Source organism: Lagenorhynchus albirostris, chromosome 9 (genome assembly GCF_949774975.1).
Source record: "Lagenorhynchus albirostris chromosome 9, mLagAlb1.1, whole genome shotgun sequence".
NCBI classification, from domain to species: domain Eukaryota; kingdom Metazoa; phylum Chordata; class Mammalia; order Artiodactyla; family Delphinidae; genus Lagenorhynchus; species Lagenorhynchus albirostris.
Window position 1 is genome coordinate 9819722 of NC_083103.1, and position 20239 is coordinate 9839960.

The 20239-nt window shown below is 60.3% G+C and overlaps 1 protein-coding gene across 9 annotated transcripts in view; it reads left to right on the forward strand.

Annotated features, from left to right (window-relative positions):
* Window positions 1–20239, forward strand: part of SYT7 (synaptotagmin 7) — a 63585-nt gene that overhangs the window by 22874 nt on the left and 20472 nt on the right. For 5 of the 9 annotated variants that reach the window (XM_060159000.1, XM_060159002.1, XM_060158999.1 and 2 more), the window contains exons 2-7: window positions 6025–6128; window positions 10227–10306; window positions 14064–14145; window positions 14313–14444; window positions 15325–15549; window positions 19084–19452. In XM_060159000.1, the coding sequence (XP_060014983.1) occupies window positions 6040–6128; window positions 10227–10306; window positions 14064–14145; window positions 14313–14444; window positions 15325–15549; window positions 19084–19452 (977 nt within the window). In that variant the 5' untranslated portion in view covers window positions 6025–6039. Of the gene's footprint in view, window positions 1–6024; window positions 6129–10226; window positions 10307–14063; window positions 14146–14312; window positions 14445–15324; window positions 15550–18858; window positions 19453–20239 lie in introns of those variants that run through there. The other 4 variants (XM_060159004.1, XM_060159003.1, XM_060159008.1 and 1 more) reach the window with 4 other exon arrangements.

Genomic DNA, 20239 nt, shown 5'->3' on the forward strand with positions numbered 1-20239 from the left:
CTGTAGGTGCGCACCTGCTCCCCCTCCCCTCCTGCTCCACCCTGGGCAGCTGGTGAGCTTGCCCTCAGAAGTCCGTTCCCTCTCTGGCAGCTCCTCAGCAGCCAGCGGCCCTGTTTGATTCTGTTCATCTATAAATCATGGCTTGCTGAGGAGATGAGAAGGAGTTGGGAGTGGGAGCAGAGCCCTGGCAAGGGACGGGGTCATTTCTGCAGTTCACACCTGAAGCCCAGCCTGGCTTCCAGCTGTTGCCCACCCTCACCCCCCAGCCCCATGCCTCAGCCCTCCCCATTCCTTGCCATAGGTGTTCACTGATACTTGCTCTTGGTTAAGCCCTGGGCCAGGTCCTGGGGCAGGGATCAGGGGTGCACGAGATCGAATAAGACGTGACCCCTGGCTTCCACTATCCTGTGGGGAAAACTGAATGTGTATTCAGTATTTCACACAACACATTGAGGGCCAACTCCCTGCCTCAGATGTCTCTAATGCAGGGTTCGACGTGGTAATGCTACGATAATAGCTAGCATTTACTGCCTACTTATTCCGTGTCAGGCACTGTGCTAAGTGCATTCTTTGTGCTAATTCCTTTCAACCTCACAGTAGGGCTACGGGGCCTGTACTATCCCTGTTTACAGATGGGGAAACCAAGGCACACAGAGATGAGGTCACACAGCTTGGAAGAATAAGAATCCGAATTGCCTGACAGTCTGGCTCCAGAGCCCTGGCACTTAGTCACTGCACCTTAAAAGAAGGGTGCAGGCACAGTGTGATGGGAGCTCTGTGAAATTAATTCCCACTGGGGAGATTATGGAGGGCTTCCTGGAGGAGGTGCTTTTCATCTGGGTCTAGAAAAATCAGGACTTGTCAGTCAAAGATGGGCATGGGGGAAGACCAGAAGGGATCCTGGGGTGTGTGTGTGTGTGTGTGTGTGTGTGTGTGTGTGTGTGTGTGTGTGTGTGTGTGTGTGTGTGTGTGTGTGTGTGTGTGTGTGTGTTTAAAGGAGAGAGGCTCTCAAACTCTGTCACTGCAGCCCGTCCCATCTTTTCTATCCCGTCTTGTTTGGGTGACAAGTGAGATAACGTATGCAAGCACTGGACAGTCAACAAATATTTACTGAGCACCTCCTGTGGGTTTGCCTGTCACAGAGGTTATCAGAATGAACAAAGCAGGTACAGCCCCTACCTTCATAGTCTGGTACACAGTAGGCACTTAATAAATGGTAGCCTCTATTACTATCATTCCTAGAGGCTTGGGATTCCTCCTCATTCATTCAACAAGCATTTATTGGACACCTACTATATGCCTGGCTCTGTCCTTGGTGCTGAGAAGACAACGGTGAACACGAGATTGAGCCATGCCCTCATGGAGTTGATGTTCTAGAAGGGAAGGCTGTGTGTGGGCATCTTGTCCACCTGCAAAATGGGTCCACCTCCTCAAGCACACAGGTTTTATTTACCCTGAGAGCTCCCGGTGGGGTGGCATGGTCAGAACCATGGGCTATGCCCACAGCACCTGGCAAAGCCTACAGGACTCTACTGGATTGTCATTAATCCTGGGCTCTAATTGGTTGACATGGCCACCAAAGGCCTGGGCAGAAGGTCAGGGACATGCCTGAGTTTACATCTCACATCCTGGCACTCTTGGGACTGGACCCCAGAGGCCTAGCTCTCCTTGTTCCTGGCTCACCCAGCCTCCCAAGTCTCCCGATGTCATCTGTCTGCCCTTGTCTGTGTCTCATCCCTGGGACCCAGATGTCTCCTCTGCCCACGGATAGGTCGTGGAACTCAGCTCTGTCAAAAGGCTGACTAGGGCTGCAATATTTTCTTTCCCCAAATGTTAATATGCTGACGCTAAGGGGACTTGAAACCATGTATGTCATCGGAGGAAGGGTTAGAAGGGCTGGGGCAGCTTTGCCTGGAGAAGACTGGAAGGGGACATGAGAGCTGTCAGCAGGGATTTGGAGGCCTGTCATGTGGCAGTGGGAGCTGGTTCGTTCCCGGCAGCTCCAGAGGACAAGCTTAGGACCTTGGGGGGAAGTTCCAGGGAGCCAGATTGAGCTCAGCTCAAGACACAGCAGCCCTAGCTACCAACGCCCATTTGTGGAGGGTCTGCATCCTGCAGAAGCAGCTTCCTGCCCCTGACAGGGCTGCCCAGGGCGTGCGTTCATTGATGAGGCCTGACTTCCAAGGTCCCTTGCAGCCCGAGACATAGTGACTCCGTGTTCTGGGAATGGTTTCGCCCTGGCTGGCAGGCAAGAACAGGCTTGCCCCCCTTGATGGCAATGTCACGTGCAGGCCGAGGACATCGGGTCACTTTTGTTCACAGCATCGATGCAATTTGCACTGGCAAGGATTTGTTTTACCGTGGATTCAAGGGCTGTCCAAGGGTTGCTTGGGGTGGGGGGCAGGGAATCTTTGGGAATCTTTGGGGGAGGGGTCAGCTGCCTGGAAGATGACAGCATCCGTTCATGCTGCAGGGGTTCCTAGGGTCACTGATCCAGGAGGGTTCAACTTTCCTTAGTAACACATCCCTTTCCTCAAATGGAACTTTCTGTGGAAGCCCAAGATGTGAAACAGGGAAACCATGCTGCTTTCGTTGAACAGGGCTTGAGGGGACACAGCCCCATCTACTCAGCATCCATCTCTGTGGCCCCTGAGAAATTCCTGGGAACCCTAGGTGTTCCAAAGGACACACCTGGAAAACCACTGGCCACTCGCCTCTGTAGTGGGTGTGATGTCAAGACAAAGAATGTAGACTGTGAGTCAGACTGCCTGGGTTCGAACCCTGGCTCCACCGCCTACTAGCTGAATGACCTTGGGCAAAGTACTTGGCCCCTCCGTACCTCAGTTTCCCCATCTGTAAGATGGGGACAGTCTTAATGCTCACCTCGGTTATTGTTGTGAAGACGAATTTGTTGCTGCATGTGGAACACCTAGAACCCCTGCTTCTCATCAGAGTGAGGAAGGATCAGCTCTCCACACATGAAGGCACCGATTCCAAGAGGTCGCCTTGCTCGTGGCCACACAGCTGGTTAGTGGCCAGAATAAGGCCTCAGCCTCATTCTCCTAGACTCCAATTAGCCCAGTGCTAATTCTCCATGCCCACAGAATACTCATTGCTTAAGATGGGCATTCCCTGGGTCTCTGGGGACCACTGGCTTTTGGGATTGACAGCCTCTGTCCTCAGGGGCTCTCCAGCCTAGAGCAGGGCTTGAAGAGCAGTTTTTGATAAGGACCTTGTTTGGCAAAGAGAGGAAGAGGCTCCAGGGAGGTAATCCCTTGGAGAATTGCCCCATGGCCAGAGATACGTGGGGGAGGGTTCATGCAGAAAGGGCACGGGGGCAGAGGAATCACCTGGACTCTGGCCTCCTGCCACAGCTCCCAGCTCGTGAGCTCGCTGACTCGCCCTCTGATCCTGCCCCTCCCCTGCTCAAAAACCTTCCATGGCTCCTACGGCCTACTAACACAGGAAGCCCCTCGGCCTGGAAGACAAAGCCCCTCGCCATCGGGCCCTACTCTCATTCCCAGCCTGGTTCGCCACTTCACTCCCCATAACCTAGTCCAGCTCCTCAAGCAACACGCCTGACCCTTCTTCCCCTCTCATGCCTTTGCTCTCGCCGTTCCCTCTGCCCAGATTGTCCTACCCTCACCTCACATCCCTCTCCCAGACCACACCAAATACCGCCTCCTCAGGAAAGCCTTCCCAGATAGCTCCCTAGTCCAGCAACCACTTCATCTGTGTTTCCAGAGCTCTCTGTACACCTGAGTGGGAACTAACCCAACAACCTTAATAATAATCCGTATCTACTGAGTACTACCACGGGGTGACTGCCATTATTATCTTCACTTTGTTTCTTTTAATGTAGGGTTTGTTTGTTTTTTATAAATTTATGTATATTTTATTTATTTATTTTTGGCTGCGTTGAGTCTCTGTTGCTGCGTGGGGGCTTCCTCTAGCTGCGGCGAGTGGGGGGTCAGGGGTGGGGGGCTACTCTTCGTTGCGGTGCGCGGGCTTCTCACTGCGGTGGCTTCTCTTGTTGCGGAGCACAGGCTCTAGGCATGCGGGCTTCAGTAGTTGTGGCTCTCGGGCTCTAGAGCGCAGGCTCAGTAGTTGTGGCGCACGGGTTTAGGTGCTCCGTGGCATGTGGGATCTTCCCGGACCAGGGATCGATAGCGCCCCGCCCCCCAGACCCTCCCCGTGGGGCAGGGGCAGCTTCCATGAAGAGAGTTAGAAAAAGCCCGGCCTCATTCTCAGAAGGTGTGTTCGCACACCTCTTTACCACAGGCCTGGGTCTGGGGGCCCTGGTGGTGTGCCCTGTGGTATTATGCACCCCCCATCCCCAGAAGCCTGGAGGTTAAAGATGGAGGCCTCCCATTTGGCCTGAGAACTGTGACAAATGTGGCCCCTTCAGCCTTGCAGAGCTGCGCTCCTCCACCCGAGGGAGGGAAAGGCAGGACCAGTTCCTCGGTGTCTGTGGGCTGTCCGGATCAGAGCTCCCTGGTGCTGTGGGCCCTGAGGTTGACAGTGAACTGGTGCAGTGGCTTCCTGGGGACCAAGGCTGTGGACCTGGGATGGGAGGAAGCTTAGTTGGCCTGGCAGGTGGACAGGAGGCGCCCAGCAAGGGTGGCTTTTTCCCACAGCTCGGCGGCTCCGGAGGTTGGGGAGGGAGGGGTGGGGCCCAATCAGGATTCTGGGGAGAGCGGGCAGCAGACTGGCTGCCCAGGGCACTGGAGTGGTGGTGGGAGGCGGCCCGAGGGCCCTGAGAACAGGGGATGACCGCCTGGCCCTCCTTCATGAGGCCCCGCAGCAAAGCATGAGACACCGGACGCCAGAAGCTAAAACCAAAGGAACCGGGACCAGACAGATCTTGTCAACTCTTAATTACCACCATCGCTGAAACCGAAAGCCTAAGCAGGCTCCTCTGTAAATAAACAGCATCCCCTTGACTTTTAGACGCGTCCCCGCCGTACACACATTTACAGAGCACGAGTGATCTATGCCGGTCTCTGTCGACTCACTCCCCCACAGGACGATTTCTGGTCAAGTTTTGCCTTCCTTACCTTTGCTCTGGGCTCGTGTTTACGAGCCACCTGTGAGGAGGGAGGGAGGAGGTTTAATCCGCATTTCCAGGGGCGGGGGGAGGAACTGAGCTGTTAGGTGACTAAAGCCACACAGCTAGCAAGTGGTGGGATTTACACAGAAACCCGGGGTTTTGCTCCCAGGGCAAGTCCATCAAGGTTTCCACTCTGAAAGCACAGGACCCCTAGCTGTTAGAATGGAAGCTGTGGGGCAGCCCCTGGGGAACATTAAGGACATTGCCAGCCAACAAAGCGGGGGCTGAGCCGATGGGGTGGGAGGACTGGAGGCGAGCTCAGGGGCTAGGGCATGGGAGGACAGGGTGTGCAGAGGCCAGCTGGGTAGACTTGCAGCCCAGAAAAAGCTGAGCCAAAGGGGATGAGGATGGGTCAGAGCGTTCCAGAGATTCCCTCTTTGACTATACATGTAGCTGTTGAGTCTTGGGCAACACTTAAGAGGGTCTGTCAGTGCCTGTGGGGCAGATGTCGTCAGAGGGACTACGGGAACTAACGCTTTGGGCAAATTCCGCTGGAGCTGTGGCTCCGGGTATGGGGGGGCGGCGGGCGGGGGTGGAATCATGCCACACAGAAGCGGTGGCTCTTTTAGAGGCATTTGAAAGCCCGGTGGGTGAGGCCTGGCCAGGCCAAGGGCACACTTGGCCTCTCCCTTCGAGGGTGCGAAGTTTGGGGGATGGTGCGGACCCCATGCAGGGCTCGTGCCGTGAGGGACTGGGAGAGACCTGCCCGGAGACTCCCATTTTACAGATGAGGAAAGTGAGATGCAGAGAGAGGAAGAGACTTCCCAGGGTCAGCCAGCAAGGCAGAGCTGGGAGGAGAACTTGGGGCACAGAGCTCCCAGCGTGGCTAGGGTGGTTGTTCCGGGGGGCTCTGGGCTGAGGGAGGGTAGCTGGCCCTGGCCAGTGAGGGTCTGACCTGTGTGTGTCCTCTCCAGGGGCGCCCACCCGCGATGTCCTGCTGGTCTCGGCCATCATCACCGTCAGCCTTAGCGTCACTGTCGTCCTCTGCGGCCTCTGCCACTGGTGTCAACGCAAACTGGTGAGGCTCCCAAGGGCCCCGGGGACGGGGCCTGGCCCTGCCCCCACCCCCACTCAATTACAGGCTCGTGAACGCTCTCAAGGGCGCGTGCAGATGACCCACTTGCCCACATAGGCACACTTCCGTGGAAACTCACACCACACGCACGCACGCGCAGACTGAGAATCGAGGCCCCCTCCCACACAGCTCTGAGCGCCCCGTGCCCTCCGCCCACGGCCCCCAGCACAGGGCTGGGCGTGGCCGAGCTGGGCCTCCTGTCCAATGAGGAGGCTCCGCCTGACCCGGCCCGCCCCCCCCCCGCCCCCCTGGGCGCCCGCACATCCATCCTGGTTCTGGGGGTTTGTACAAGCACAAACGGCTTCTTTTCATTTTTAACGAGGGCTGGGAAATTAACGAGCAGGATTAGGCCATCAGTAAGTAACGAGACCATCAGGAGGGACATTCATCACCGGAGGGCGCCGGGAGGAGGAGGAGCCAGGCTGAGCCGCCCTCCCTGCGCCCCGGCCGCTCCCAGAGTGGGGCTGAGCCTCGAGAACCCTACTCATGCCCCGTCCTGCTGCCCCAGCTCAGAAGTGCGATGGGGACTTTGGGGACTGCAGGGAGGACCCCCGAAGGTGGGCCCAGAGGTGTCCCAGGTGTGGGGCCTTTCCAGGCTTAGGTGAAGAAGGGTCCCTGGCAGGCACCTTCCATGCCCCACGGTGGGAGGGAGGGCAGGGTGCCGCATCTGGGAGCCCCATTCTCTCCCTGCCCGCCACAGAGGGGCGGGGGGCACGGTGGGGGGAAGGGCTGTGGCCACGGGTGCTGTGTGGGCGGGGGCTCAATGCCTTAGTCCTAACGAAGAGAAGGGGCAGATGCTCCTGGGGAGGGCCCAAGAGGCCCATAACCCAGCGTGCTTCCTTCAGGAAAGGCGAACCCGGGAGATGGGAGTCATTCTTCATCCCGGGATGTTCAGCTTCAGGAAGCTCCTTTCCCTGGAGAGGAGCCAGGGAGAAGGCCAGCCCTGCCCCACGTGTGAGTGTGTGCGAGTGTGTGTGTGACTCGGGCCCACTCCTTGCATGCAGGTGCCAGACTGGCTGCCCTGCATTGTTCCTGGATTTCCTGTCTCTCTGTCTGTCTCAGAATTTCAGGGGAGGTGGAGGAGGGGCTTGGCCACGTGCTCGGGTGTGCGAACGTCCTCCGAGGCTGGGGAGTGGCTCGCACGCACTGCAGCCCTGTGCGCCTCGCTGCAGGGCCCGTCCGGCTGTCTGTCTGTCTGTCTGTATTTGAAGGCAGGGGAGGGTTGTATGAACAGGCGCTGCTGGTGACCTTGAGCGGGGGTCTTTTGTGCTAAGGGTGTCGACTTTGAGGGCATTGGTACAGTGTGTGTGTGTGTGTGTGTGTGTGTGTTTCTCTGTGTTCGTTAAGAGCCCTACCCCCACTCACCTGGAGACAGGAGTTCAGAGATGACAGCTTTTGTAGCAGGTGGGGGCCTGTCAGTGCAGTAAGTGCCTCGGGAAGCTGAGAGCTGTGGAACCTTCCCTGGCCCAGCCCCTCCTCCCAGCCTCCAGCCAGAGCTTCCTCAGGGGTCTCAGGGGTCCGGACCGCAGTGTGTCCCTCTTGACTTGTCCCTCTGAGCTGCTGATAGAACGTTCCTTCGCCTAGGACCCCCCAATCCTGCCACCCCCTTCCAACCCCTGGTCTCAGAAGCCAGGGAGCTTTTTGTCCAGGCTGTCTCCATGCTCCATGGAAGGGGCTTTACAATGCTCCCCCTGCACAGTTGCTGGGCTCTCCTTGCCTGCCTGTCCCCTCAGCAGCAGTGACGTGATACCTGACAGCCCAGATCCCATTTCCAAACATTAATAACTTCCTTAATCTCCAACTGGCTTTTTCCGGATCAGCCTGGCCAACCCCCTCCCTGATAAGCAGGCTTGGGGGATTGGGCTCCTTTGGAGCTGTTTTATGTCTCCTGTACCCACCTGGGGTTCCTATCGTCGCCCCATTAACTTCCCCTGACCCCCAAGGCAAGTCCTGCCCTGGTTTCTGTCCCCCATGTGCCCCAGCTCCTCTGCAAAAGGGTCCTTGCAGCTGGAGGGGAAGCCTCTCTGAGCTGTGGAAGGAAGAGGGACAGGCAGAAGCTCCCAGAGTGCCTTGGGTGAACCAGGTGCCGGGCCTTGGGGAAGGGGCAACGGACCAGCCTTCGAAGAGGGTGCGGACCAGAGCAAGTTCCCTGAAGACTAGGAAGAAAGGGGAGAAGGGGTGAGGGGTGGGACGGGGGGGCTCTCGGCAGGGTGCTGCCTGCCCCACGCTGCCGCAACTGCTGGAGAACGGGGGGCGGGGCTCCTGCCTGAGGGTCCTGCCCAAGAAGGGCCCTTGGCCACCAGGGAGGGGCTCCAGGCTCCTGATCTGCCCAGTTGGAACTAGGAATTGTTTGGGATTTGAACTTCTGGGTAATGATGGGAGGGACCGGAGTTGAGCTGAGAGAGGGCAGCTTTTGTGGACCCAGGGGATCCAGCAGCTCTGTTTTTTAACTCTTAAAGTTCTGGCTCAGAGGCAACGGCCTGAGGCTTGGACCCCTGGGTGGGTGGGGCTTCCAGTTAATGGATTTGGGGAACTGCCGGGTACCAGGTTCCACACCAAGTACCAGAGCCCATACAGTCCCTGCCACTGGGGACTATGTTCCCTGGGGTGGGAGCTGAAGTAGGTAAACAGAGTAATAATGATAATCATAATATCTGTGATGAGAAGCTTGAAGGGTGAGGGACCCAGGGCTGATCCAGTGACATCACACCATTTCAGACAGGAGGGGAAAGGGGGGCTGGAGAGGGCACGGGACGTGAGCAGGGTGACATGAAGAATGTGGGGCACTGCTGGGACAGGACCCTGGCACCCCTGAGGCATAGGCATACTGGAGGTGGCGTGAGGGCCCTCCCCCCACCTCCACCCCCTTCCTGGGAGCTCCGCTGTCGTTCTCCCAAAGCAGGCGGCTCCAGTCCCCGGAAGGGGCTGCAGCTGGCGGGAGCGTCGGGGAACGCGGCCGTGTGGCTTTTATTTTGCTTCAGGGAGGATGCAGTAATTGACTGATGTGGCTGTGGTCTTGGCTCACATGACGGGATGTTGGAGGAATGTGTGCCTGCGTGTGCGTGTGCGTGTGCGTGTGCGTGTGCGTGTGTCCCCGACCCCACTCGGCTGGGCAGGGGCAGGCCGGTGCCCAGTGGGAGACAGCTCCGGCCCCTGCACAGCCCCCCTCCCCCGCCCAGGCCCGTGGCCCCTGGGTGTGCGTGAGGACATTTGGTGGCAGCCAGGAATGTTAATGGTGCCGGGCTCTGTGTGAGCTAAATTTAGAAACCCAAACCAAAGAGGTGAACGGTGCTCACCTTCCTGGCAGCAGGCCCTGTCACCGCTGCAGCCCTTCCTCTAGCCAGGGGACCTGGCATGCCCACCCCGTCATCCTGCCCTGCCCCTCCCTCCACCCGTGCTGGCTGAGGAAGAGCCAGGCTGCCCCCGGCCCCAGCGTCAGTGGGCAGCCTCGCTTCCCAAGGCTGCCTTCCTGTGAAGGAGGGTGCTCAGGCCCTGCCCTGCCTCACAGGCCCGGGGCAGGAGGGACCCCCAGGGAGCCCCCAGACAGTGACGGACATGGCCCCGGCAGGACTGGGCACGGGCCCTCTCCCTGCCCCTGCCACTCACGTCACTGGCCACTGCCAACCTTGCCCTGCAGGATGCCACCCCACCATCTGGGGGCAGTGACGTGGCCAGTGGGACGTGGCCAGGCGCCTGAGAGCCGTCTGTCCACGGCAGAGGGAGATATGCTTCTGGGAGCCGAGCCAGAGCCCCAGGAGACAGGCAGATGGGAGGGACCTCATCCCTAGGGGTCAGGGATGGGGTGCAGGTCAAGGGGGCGGGCCAAGTCCTAGAGCCCGATGGGGCCCAGGAGTTGCCCACCAGGGATCAGGGATTGGTAGGGCTGGCACCCCAAGGTGGTGACACCCTCACACGTTGGCCCCAGACCTTGTTGCCGAGGCTGGGCTCCAGTGTACTCCCCTCCCCCCAGGGCCCCGTTCTGGGGAGGCAGGGAGAGTCCAGCCCTGTCTCCCAGGAGTGACCCTGGTGCTGTCTCCACAGGGCAAACGCTACAAGAACTCCTTGGAGACGGTGGGCACGCCAGACTCAGGGCGTGGGCGCAGTGAGAAGAAGGCCATCAAGTAGGTGCCAGGCTTCGAGTTTGGGGTGGGGCACGCAGGCAGCCCAAGTGGGAGGACCACCCCCCCAGATCTGGCCACACACACATTCAGTTTCCCCCTCACAACCTGGTGCCTTGCTCTCTCCCCAGCCCAGTCCCATACACCCACTCCCAGCACCTCAGGGTGGCCCGGGGCTCCGCCTTTCCTGCCTGTGCCTCCCAGACCCTCAGTGTTCCAGGGCCCCCAGCCCCGTGTTCTGGCTGGTCTCCCTCCCAGCACTGTCCGCCTCTTCCCTCGACCCCAGGCGCTGCTTCCTCCTTCCAACCCTCACGTCACACACACGCTGTCCCCAAGCCCTGCCTAACTCCCCTGCACCTCCAAGCTCCTCCCCCAGCCCTGGGGCTGGGGAGCCCCTCTCTGGGGGTGGGTGGTGGCGGCTCAGACTCTTTCCTCAGACCCCACCAATGTTCTGAGGGTAACCTGGAAGAAGGACGGACAAAAACCCTGGGGACCCCAGCAGGACCCAGTGTTGGTCTGCTCAGGGAAAGCAGAGCGATGGGGAGAGACTCTCCCCTCCCCCGTCACGCCCGGTCCCCACTGCACATCTTGCTGCCTCTGGCTCACCCCAGTTTCCGCATTTGGCTCTGAGATCCGTCTTCAAGTCGGCAGGTCTGCCGTGCACTGCAGACCCTCTGCAGACCCCTGCTGAGGGTCACTGGGAGACGCTGGGAGAAGGTTCTCACCTGGTTGGGGGCTCTGGGAACAGGGCAGTAGGGGTGGGGCTCTCCCTAGAGGGCTCTGTACCCTTTGGCCAGTGCCTGGCCCTTTCCTCTCTGCTTCTTGGCCTAGGCCTTCACGGGGAGGCTGCGGGACGCCCCTCCATCTTAGCCTGCCAGCCAATGGCTCCACCTGGAAGCGGGGCCTCCCCCAGCCCTTCCTGCCCCACCCTGCCTCCTTCAACTCAAGGCCCCAGCCGCGCCTGCCCACGCCTTCCCTCCTGCCCTTCCCCTGGTCTATCTTCCTGTCTTCCTACTTCCCTCCTTCCTCTCCCCTTCTCCTGAGGGCTTCTTCCCTGCCCCTCGTCGGCCCCCCTCCTCTTTTTGCATCTCTTGCTCTGACCCTGTTTGGGGCCTTCGCAGAAGCTGTGGGTGTGTGTCTGCTGGGGGGCGGGTAAGTGAAGGGGTGGGCCAGGCCGAGGCTGGGCTTGGGAGGAGGCCGCGGGGAGCCTTTGAAGCTGGGTTTGGTTGCATGCTCTCCAGTCTTCAAAGCCGAGAGCTGGCAGAGCCCAGGCCCCAGGCTTTCTGAAGAGGGGAGGGACCACATGGCGGGAGCACGGGGCCAGCCCGGCACCTGCCACCTCCAGGCCAGGCCTCTAACCGAGTTTGCAGCCACGGTCTGGGCCAGAGAGCTTGTCTCTGCCAGCTGACCATCAGCTTCCTGGGCAAGGCTGTGTGTGTACTAGATGGACCTAAAAAGGGCCCACAAGAGAAGCGGAGAGGGGGCAGTGGGGCGGGGAGCAGGCTCTGCGGGCTCTCTAAGGCAAAGTGAGGGCAACAGTGGGTCGTCCCCTGCCTCTCTGTGGCCCTGCAGTCCCTGCCCCCTCCCACCCGGCTGAGCTCTCAGACCCTCTGCCCCAGGGGGAGGAAGCCACCTTTCTTGTCTACATGCCCCCAGGTTCCTAGGCCTTTGCCTCTTTCCTGGGCCCAAAGCCAGTTGAGTGGCAGGAAGCAGGGTTTACCTGCTGCACAATCTCCCCCTGGGCTGAGGACCTCCTCCCAAAGGATCGTGTTATCAAGGATTCTGGGAAGCTGCATTCTTTAATACTGTTTCTCAAACTGTGTTCCTCAGAGCGCTTGTGCCCCATAAAAGATTAATAGTGATCCCATGCATCAAGGGTTCCATGACCAACTAAGTTTGGGAAACACTGCTATTCACTGGCACATTAAAGGCTCTGAGAAGTCCTGCAGTACAGGAATCAGTGTTTCATAAACTTCTTTAAAGATCCTCTTTTCTGGTACCACAGTGCACAACCCAAAGGGCCCTGGAGCTCCTTGGAGCACAGGGTGGGAGACCAGCCTGGCAGTGATGACCCTGGGTGGATCCTTCTCTCCAGGACCTAGGGTTGGATGGCCCTCGATTTTGGAGATCTGGAGGGGGCAGGGGGAGCGAGGCCTTCCAACTGCTCCATCTCTCTGTTACACTAGGGGAGGGGGCCAAAGGATGTCTCTGGTGGGAATAGGGAATAGGCTCTTCTGTGGAGGGAGACTCCCCCCCCCCGCCGGTCGGGTTCCATCCCAGTGGACTGTTCTGCCTCTCCCACCTCCGGCACCCACTGCCCCTGTGAGCTGGCTCAGGGCTTTGGCCTTGGACCCTGTGCACAGAGTCTCCTGTGAGATGTTTCCAAGGTGTTCTCTGGACTGGCAGAGACTGACCACACCAGGGAGGCCCAAGGAGGCCCTGCCCACCCTCAGCCCAGGGCCACTGTCTCCTCCTGGCCTGTGGGGACAGCTCAGCTTCTCTCCCTCTTTCTCTCCTTTGTTCCCGAGGCTAAGGTTGAGAACCAAGGTTAAGAACCAAGGTTGAGGTCAAACTCTGGGGGTGGTGTGGGGGAGAAGCAGGTCCCCCAAGAACACGTTTCCTCCATCCTCAGGGGGTGTGCCTCCCGACAGTGCCCTCCCTGCAGCGGGGCTCTCACCTCGGCCTGGAGCAGTGGCGTGGCCTCAGCACATGCCAGGCCCACCCCTGACTCTCCTCCCCGAGCCCCTTCCCGTAGACACATTCCTGAGGGCTCAGGCATGGCTCCTTTCCGGAATGTTCCTTTGGCCTGGGAGTTGCCCTCCTTTCCCTGTGCTCCCAGTTCTGCTCTTTGGGGTCCCAGGAGCCTGACGAGCTGGTGAAGCCCCTGGTCCTCCTGGGGTTTCCAGGCCATGCCTTCTGCTGAGGCTTCTGTTGCCCTCCTCCAGGGGAGGTCCCTGCCTTCTCTGTGCTTCTAGCATATCTGCTTCTTCGGTAGGACATGTCACAGCACAGGAGCGGGTGGGGAGACTGGGGTACACGTTCCCTTCCAGACCCAGGAGCTCCAGTTTGGAAAAGGACAGGGGCAGGCCAGGTACATGCCAAGGGCTGGAGGCTGAGTCTGCCCATCTGTCCCCCCATAGAAGGGCAGGCTTCCTCCGCACAGGCCCAGGCCTCCACGTGAAGGGCCCCACTGCAGGGTGACCTGCAGACAACCACCATGTCAGAGGCCTGGAGACGCTTCCCTTTGCTGGGGTGACCCAGCCACCACTTTTGCAATGAGCAGAGAATGCCTTCCGTTCAGCTGAGATCTGGCCGGTCTCCTGTGAAGCCTGCATCCCAGGCTTTCCCGAGGCCGGGAGAGAACAGAGGAGGCCATGGGGACCTCAGGCCAGTGGGAGGAGGAGAGACTGGCAGAGAGCTGGGCCTGTCCCAAGAGTGGCTCCGTTAGGTAGCTGGAAGGGGGGAGAACTCCCGGTCTTCCAGAACTGGGGCCTCAACCCCGGCATGGGAGAGCGGATGGCTCAGCGGTTACAGCCAGCCTTAGAGTTCGACAGGCAGGGAGACTGAGGCCCAGCACGTGGGCAGCAGGGTTTGATCTACCTTTCAGCAATCTCCAGCCAGAAGCCAGCACCCTGTCCTCCGCCCACTGCCCACGCCATCGCCATCCCAGCCCAGGCCGTGTCCCCGGCCCCCCCTCCCCCTTCCCTCCCCTTCCCCTCCCCCTCCCCTCCTCTCTCACCATCTTTCTCTCTCCCACCAGCTTCCCGGGTGCGAGGCTCCAGTCTGCCCGCCTGCGGCTCGCCTCCTTGCACGCGGCTTCTCCCGCCCTGGAGCGTGTGCGGGTGTGTGTGTGCGCGTGCGCCTGTGCGTGTGCCACCCGCCTCTCTTCCCCTCACAGGAGCCGACCCCGGCCCGCCCCACCCTCCCCCTCTGCCCGCCGCACAGGACTTGCAGTTCTTGTTTCTTCTTGTATCTCCCTGTTTTCTCCCCTCTCTCTCTGCCCCTCCAGTGATCTAGACAGAGACTTTTGGAATAACAATGAGAGCACAGTGCAGCAGAAATGGAGCTCCTACCCTCCCAAGGAGTTTATTCTAAACATTTCACCCTACGCCCCTTATGGCGACCCACGACTGTCCCTCAAGTGAGTGACTTTACCTGGTTTGATCATATGTACCGAGTATCCGAGTATCCGCGCACGCCCTCCTTCCCCCCGTCCCCCCCGGCCCCTCACTTCTCCTGCTCCTGCCCCCTCCCCACCCGTGCACCCCATGGGCAGGCTGACCATGGAGACGAGCAACCCCTCCTGACCCCCCGGCCTGCCTGCCCCTCCCCGTCCCCGCCCCCAGGGCTAGCCCCCAGCTGGTCCCCGCGGCCCCGGCCCCCTCTGTGCAGTCAGGATGGGGTTGCCCGTTTTTGGTCCCTCCCTCTCGGTGTGGCTGCTTCCTCCTCCCTGCTGTGTGCCGCTGCCCTGGCTGCTCTGGCGGTGGTCGGTGGTCGGTGGTCGTGGCGGTGGTGGCGGTGATGGTGGTGGTGCTGATGAACTCTGACTAACACGGCTTTCTCTCTCTCCCTGCCTTGGGGCCTCCTGGCCTGGACAGCCCGCTCTTCCTCCGTCGTTAACCCTTCGTTGTCCTGTGGGATAGACTTGGAGGTGGCTGTCCTCCCCCCACCCCCGCCGCCCCAGCCCCAGGCGGTGGGGAGGGGCCCCCCTCCACTGTCGTGGTGCGTTGTTCTCCGACCCAGCCCGCCCGGTCCCCTCTCTCCTCTCTGCAGGCTCCGCTGGTGACCCATCTGCAGTGCTGATGTCTCTCTCTCTCTCTCTCCCTCTCTCTCTCTCTCTGTCGTCTCTTGTCCGTCTGTCTCTCTCCTCCTCCTCTCTCACTGTCTCTTTCTTCCTTTTATCTGTCGTTGTTTTTCCCCCTCTTACCACCCCATCCCCACCCCCACGTGTGGCCTGCCCTCTGTCCCCCCACCGCCACCCCCGGTGCCCCTCTGGACCGGCTGCCTCCTGGTGCCTCCAGTGGCACCCTCCTGGCTGGCGCCAAAGTGGCCGCCGCTGCGGGGCTGGCAGTGGAGCGGGAAGGCCGGCTGGGGGAGAAGCCAGCGCCGGCGCCGCCACCCGGAGAGGACGCCTTGAGAAGCGGCGGCGCTGCCCCCAGCGAGCCGGGCAGCGGCGGCAAGGCGGGGAGAGGCCGCTGGCGGACGGTGCAGAGCCACCTGGCCGCCGGGAAGCTCAACTTGTCCAAGTGAGTGATGGCCCCACGGCCGCCGGAGCCGTGAGCTCAGGCCTGCCCCCGCCAGTGTGGACAGCAGGACCCCTGGCATGCCCGCTGCTGCCCCCAGAGGCGCCGTCCTCGGCCCCTGGCTCATCCCATCCCTTCATGAGACCCCCATCATCCTTGCCATCGGGCACGACTAACTCAGCCATGCACTGTGCATCTCAGCCTCCGGCTGCTGCCCCATCAGTTTCTTTCTTTGCCGGTGACCAGGTCATTCCATTTTCTGCCCCCGGGGCAGCTTCATTTCAGTCCTTGGGTCATCCCATCCTCTTTGATTGGCCGCTCCATCTCAGCCTCCATGGGCATCAGGCTGCAGCTGTTAGCCATTGGACCATCCATCCCTGGGGAGCTGGCCCGCTCTCAGCCTGTTTCCTGCCACTCATCTGCCACCGGGCTTTCCCTCTTGCAGCCAGCAGGTGGCTCTAGACCCAGGGGTTAAGCCATTTCATTCTGACTCTCAGGCGACTCCATTGGCTTGTCCCAGTCTTGCTTGCACTGTGACACCATCTGTTCCACAGGCCAGCCCTGAGCAGCCGGGACGTCCCCACTGGCTCATCCTCATCTCGGCCATCCCCATCGGCTGTCCCAGTCTTGGTCAGTGCGCGGTCCCACTCTCAGCTGTTGGGATTGTGTGTTCTTGGAGGTTGGGTTGTTGAGCCCTAGCTAACTTCTCTTTTCTGACGAAGGTGGTCTGGACATCAGACAGAAGAGCTGTTTCCTTTTTAATAACTGTCTGAGCCGGCCAGTCAGTCCCTCCCTGGGAGCAGCAGACATAGGGCTAGCTCCTGTTCTCAGCAGACAGTATGTTCTCCCCTCCCACCATGGGGCAGCCTTATTCTCATCTTGGCTCTTAGAACCTTCTATTTCCCCATAGCTGAGCCTTCCGGGCTCTAAATCCTTTGAACTACGACCGTTCTCACCCATTGGGATATAGGTTCCATTTTCAGCTTTTAGAACTGCCTCGTTCCCAGCTAATGGAGCAGCCTCTCACTTAGAAGGCCAACAGCCCTGACCCCTTCTTAGCGGCTGGGCTGGTTCTCTTAGAAAGCCTGTGGTTCCCGCCATTGGGACCACGGAGGGCCACCACGCTGAGACCCCATTTGCTCGTTGGCCTGAGGGAGCACGAGCGGATTTCTCCCCGACACTGAGCCTCCGGAGAACCCCAGAGGGAAGCCCCACACCCCCTCAGAGAGCCAGGCCCAGTGCCCCACCCACGCCAGGACACCCCCTCAGAGAGCCAGGCCCAGTGCCCCACCCACGCCAGGACACCCCCTCAGAGAGCCAGGCCCAGCGCCCCACCCACGCCAGGTTGCTTTGGCCACAGACTCCAGGCTGGTTGAGGCCTCTGAGCCATCCACTGGCTCCAGGCCTGGAGGAACCGATTTTACTTTCCTGTGACTGAGAGGTTGTAAGTTGGACTAATTTGGGCTGTGACAGAAAACCAAAATGAGGTCAAACACAGAGGAGGAGGCGGCTGCCCGGGTGCCGTCCACCCGCTTCCTCGGCCTGCCCCCCGGGAGCTGTGGGCCTCCCTGGCCAGCCAGGCCTGCACCTGCCTCTGGTGGTCGCCCTGATTCCAGACCTGAGCCAGGCAAGGCTGCCGCTCCTTCCAAGACCCCAGCTAAAGCCCTGTTTTGCTTTTCTCTCTTTCTTCCTTCCTTCCGTCTTTCCTTCTTTTCTTTTCTTTCCTTCTTTCTTTCTTTCCTTCTTTCTTCCTTCCTTCCTTCCTTCCTTTCTTTCTTTCTTTCTCTCTCTCTCTCTCTTTCTTTCTTTCTTTCTTTTTCTCTTTACTATTCTCTGACTTTCTCTCCCTCTTTTGCTCTCACTCTTCTTGTCTCTTTCTCTCTCTCAGCGCACAGGGGCAGCCTAACTGTTGTCCTTTTGATTCCCAGGATAGGCTCAGGGGGTGAGCCAGGCTGAGGTCTGGTTGCAGTGGTGAAAGTGGCTCCAAGGGCCCTGAGGCCTCCCTCGGGCAGCTCGGGGGTACCACGGCTACCCTGTGGCTCTAGTCCAGGAGGTGGCAAGCTATCTCTATAAGAGGCCTGATAGGGAAGAGGCTTTGCGAGTCACATACCCTCTTTTATGACTACTCAACCCCAGCCTTGTAGCCCCAAAGCGGCCACAGACAGGATGTAAATTAATGACAATGGCTGTATTCCAGTAAAACTTTATTTACAAAAACAAGTGGCAGGCCAGATTTGGCCCACAGGCCATAGCTTGCCAACCCCTGCCCTAGACAACTGGAATGGAAGATGGAGGGAAGGAACAGAAGAAGTGGAGGTTGGGCCCTCTGAGGCTGTGGCCCTGCATGCGCTGAAATCTCTGGCCAGGAGACAAAGCAGACAGGTTGCCTGGGGAGGCCAGGGGTCTCTGACTCCTGTCTCCACCTCCCAAGACATCTGCAGCTTCCACTGTCGAGGGAGCATGCTTCCCTGGGCCTGACCTCATTGGTCCCCATGGCAACCGCGTGACGGAGGCAACTCAGGAATTTTTACCCCGTTTTACAGAAGAGGAAACTGAGAGGTGGACTCCCTTTTCCAAAGTCCCACAGTTAAGAAGCGGCAGAGATGGGCTTTGAACGCTGGGTCTCTCTGACCCCAGACCACCTCTGATGAGCCGTGTCCTGTCTCCTGTCTGTCCTTGCCCTGTTCCCAGCGTGTTTCAGAGATGCTGGTGGCCCATGAGGCAGGTACCATCTTACAGGTGCACAGAGGACAGGATAATTACCCTGTTCTTCGTCAGAACTGTGGTAAAGTGGCCAGCCAAGTGGTTTCCTGCGTCCCGTCCTCTGACTGGGCGTCATTCCCAAGATCCCGGGAATTGACCCTAAGCCTCAGAAACAAGGAACCCCAGAAGGAGGGCAAAGATCTGCGCCAGAGCCTGAATCTGAGTCAGCGCCAGCCACAGGGCAGAGGTCCGGGAGCCCGAGGACGCGCCCCAGCGTCCGAGGACAAAGCACGAGAATCCTTGGCTTCCGCTGACTCACCACGCATTACTAGGCCAGCGCTGCGCTGGCCTGGATTTCCTCGCGTCTCCAAACGCCAGTAGTACTTAGAATGCAGAGGCAGACTTTCCCGGGGTCCCCCAGTGAGACGACGGGAGGGGGTGGCCCCGCTCCCTCCACCCCGTCCCAGGCCAACATGACAGGCAGCCGCAGGGCCCTGGGACCTGCCTTCACCACGCAGCCTCCGCAGCTCCCGCGGCCCCACCCAGACCATCAGACAGGAGGTATCGGGCACTAGCTGAGCCAGGGCCAGGGCGGGGGGGCTGCTGGGCGGGGCCGGCCTGGGGGCCTCAGAGTGGGCGCGGGGCTCAGCGGCCGCCTGGCTGAGGGGTGGCAGCGACGACGGCAGTGGCGACAACTCCGATGGAGGCCCGGCGAGGGCCGGCAGAGCGCGCCCCTTACTGGGGCCTCCTCGTCCTGGCCCTAGGCTTCTTTCTCCTCCACTGTGATCCCTTCACCTGCTTCTCCTTTCTCTCCTCTCCTCCACCCGCCCCAAGTTTCGAGGACTCCACCCTGTCCACGACCACTACCCTTGAGTCTATCCCCAGCTCCACGGGAGAGCCGAAATGCCAGCGACCCTGCACTCTGATGCGGCAGCAGAGCCTGCAGCAGCCGCTGAGCCAGCACCAGCGGGGCCGGCAGACCAGCCAGCCCACCACCAGCCAGAGCCTGGGCCAGCTGCAGGCCCACGCGGCCTCCGTGCCGGGCCCCAACTCTCGGGCCTACGGCCGGGGCCAGGCTCGGCAGGGCTCCTCGGCCGGCTCCAAGTACCGGCCGGCCGGCGGCCGCAGCCGCTCCAACCCAGGCAGCTGGGACCACGTGGTGGGGCAGATTCGAAACCGAGGCTTGGACATGAAATCCTTCCTGTAAGTCCCCCCCTTGCGTGGCCCGGCCCGCCCCCCTCCCCGACCCAGCCTCTTTCCTCCCTGTCTCCTTGGGAGTGGCTGGCCCAGAATGATCTTAGCCCTCCATCTACGAGGCAGGGGGCCCAGCAGACTCCGCCGCCCCCTCCCCAGCCTCCTGTGGCTTGCGGCTCGTGCCTAAAACCCCCCGTGGAAGGACTCGTATCTGAGCCACCCCTCTGAGGACTCCAGCCCCGCTCGGTGCCCCCAGGCCTTGGAGAAGGTCCTCCCTGAAAGTCAGTGGAGACGCTAGGGGATGTTGCTGGGGTCCCTGCATCTGTCTCTCCCCTTCCCAGCCAGTCCCAGGCTCTCCTGGCCTCCCTCCCCTCCCTGCTCTCCTGTGACCTCTCTCCTCCCCTCCCAAACCTGGCCTCCCTCACTCCACGGGTCAGGCCTCGCCTCCTCCCCTCCAGTTTCCTTCTCCCTGTAACCCAACTCTGCTCACCTTCCTGCTGCCACTTCCTCCCTCCCTCCCACTTCCTCCCTCCCTCCCACTTCCTCCCCCCTCCCACTTCCTCCCCCTCCCACTTCCTCCCCCTCCCACTTCCTCCCCCTCCCACTTCCTCCCCCTCCCACTTCCTCCCCCCTCCCACTTCCTCCCCCCTCCCACTTCCTCCCCCCTCCCACTTCCTCCCCCCTCCCACTTCCCCTGTCCTCTGCCTCTCTGACCTTCTGTAGCCACCTGCCCTCCAGCTCTCTCCCTGGCTCCCGCCACGACCCATTCCCTGAGGACAAACCTCCGATGTTCCCC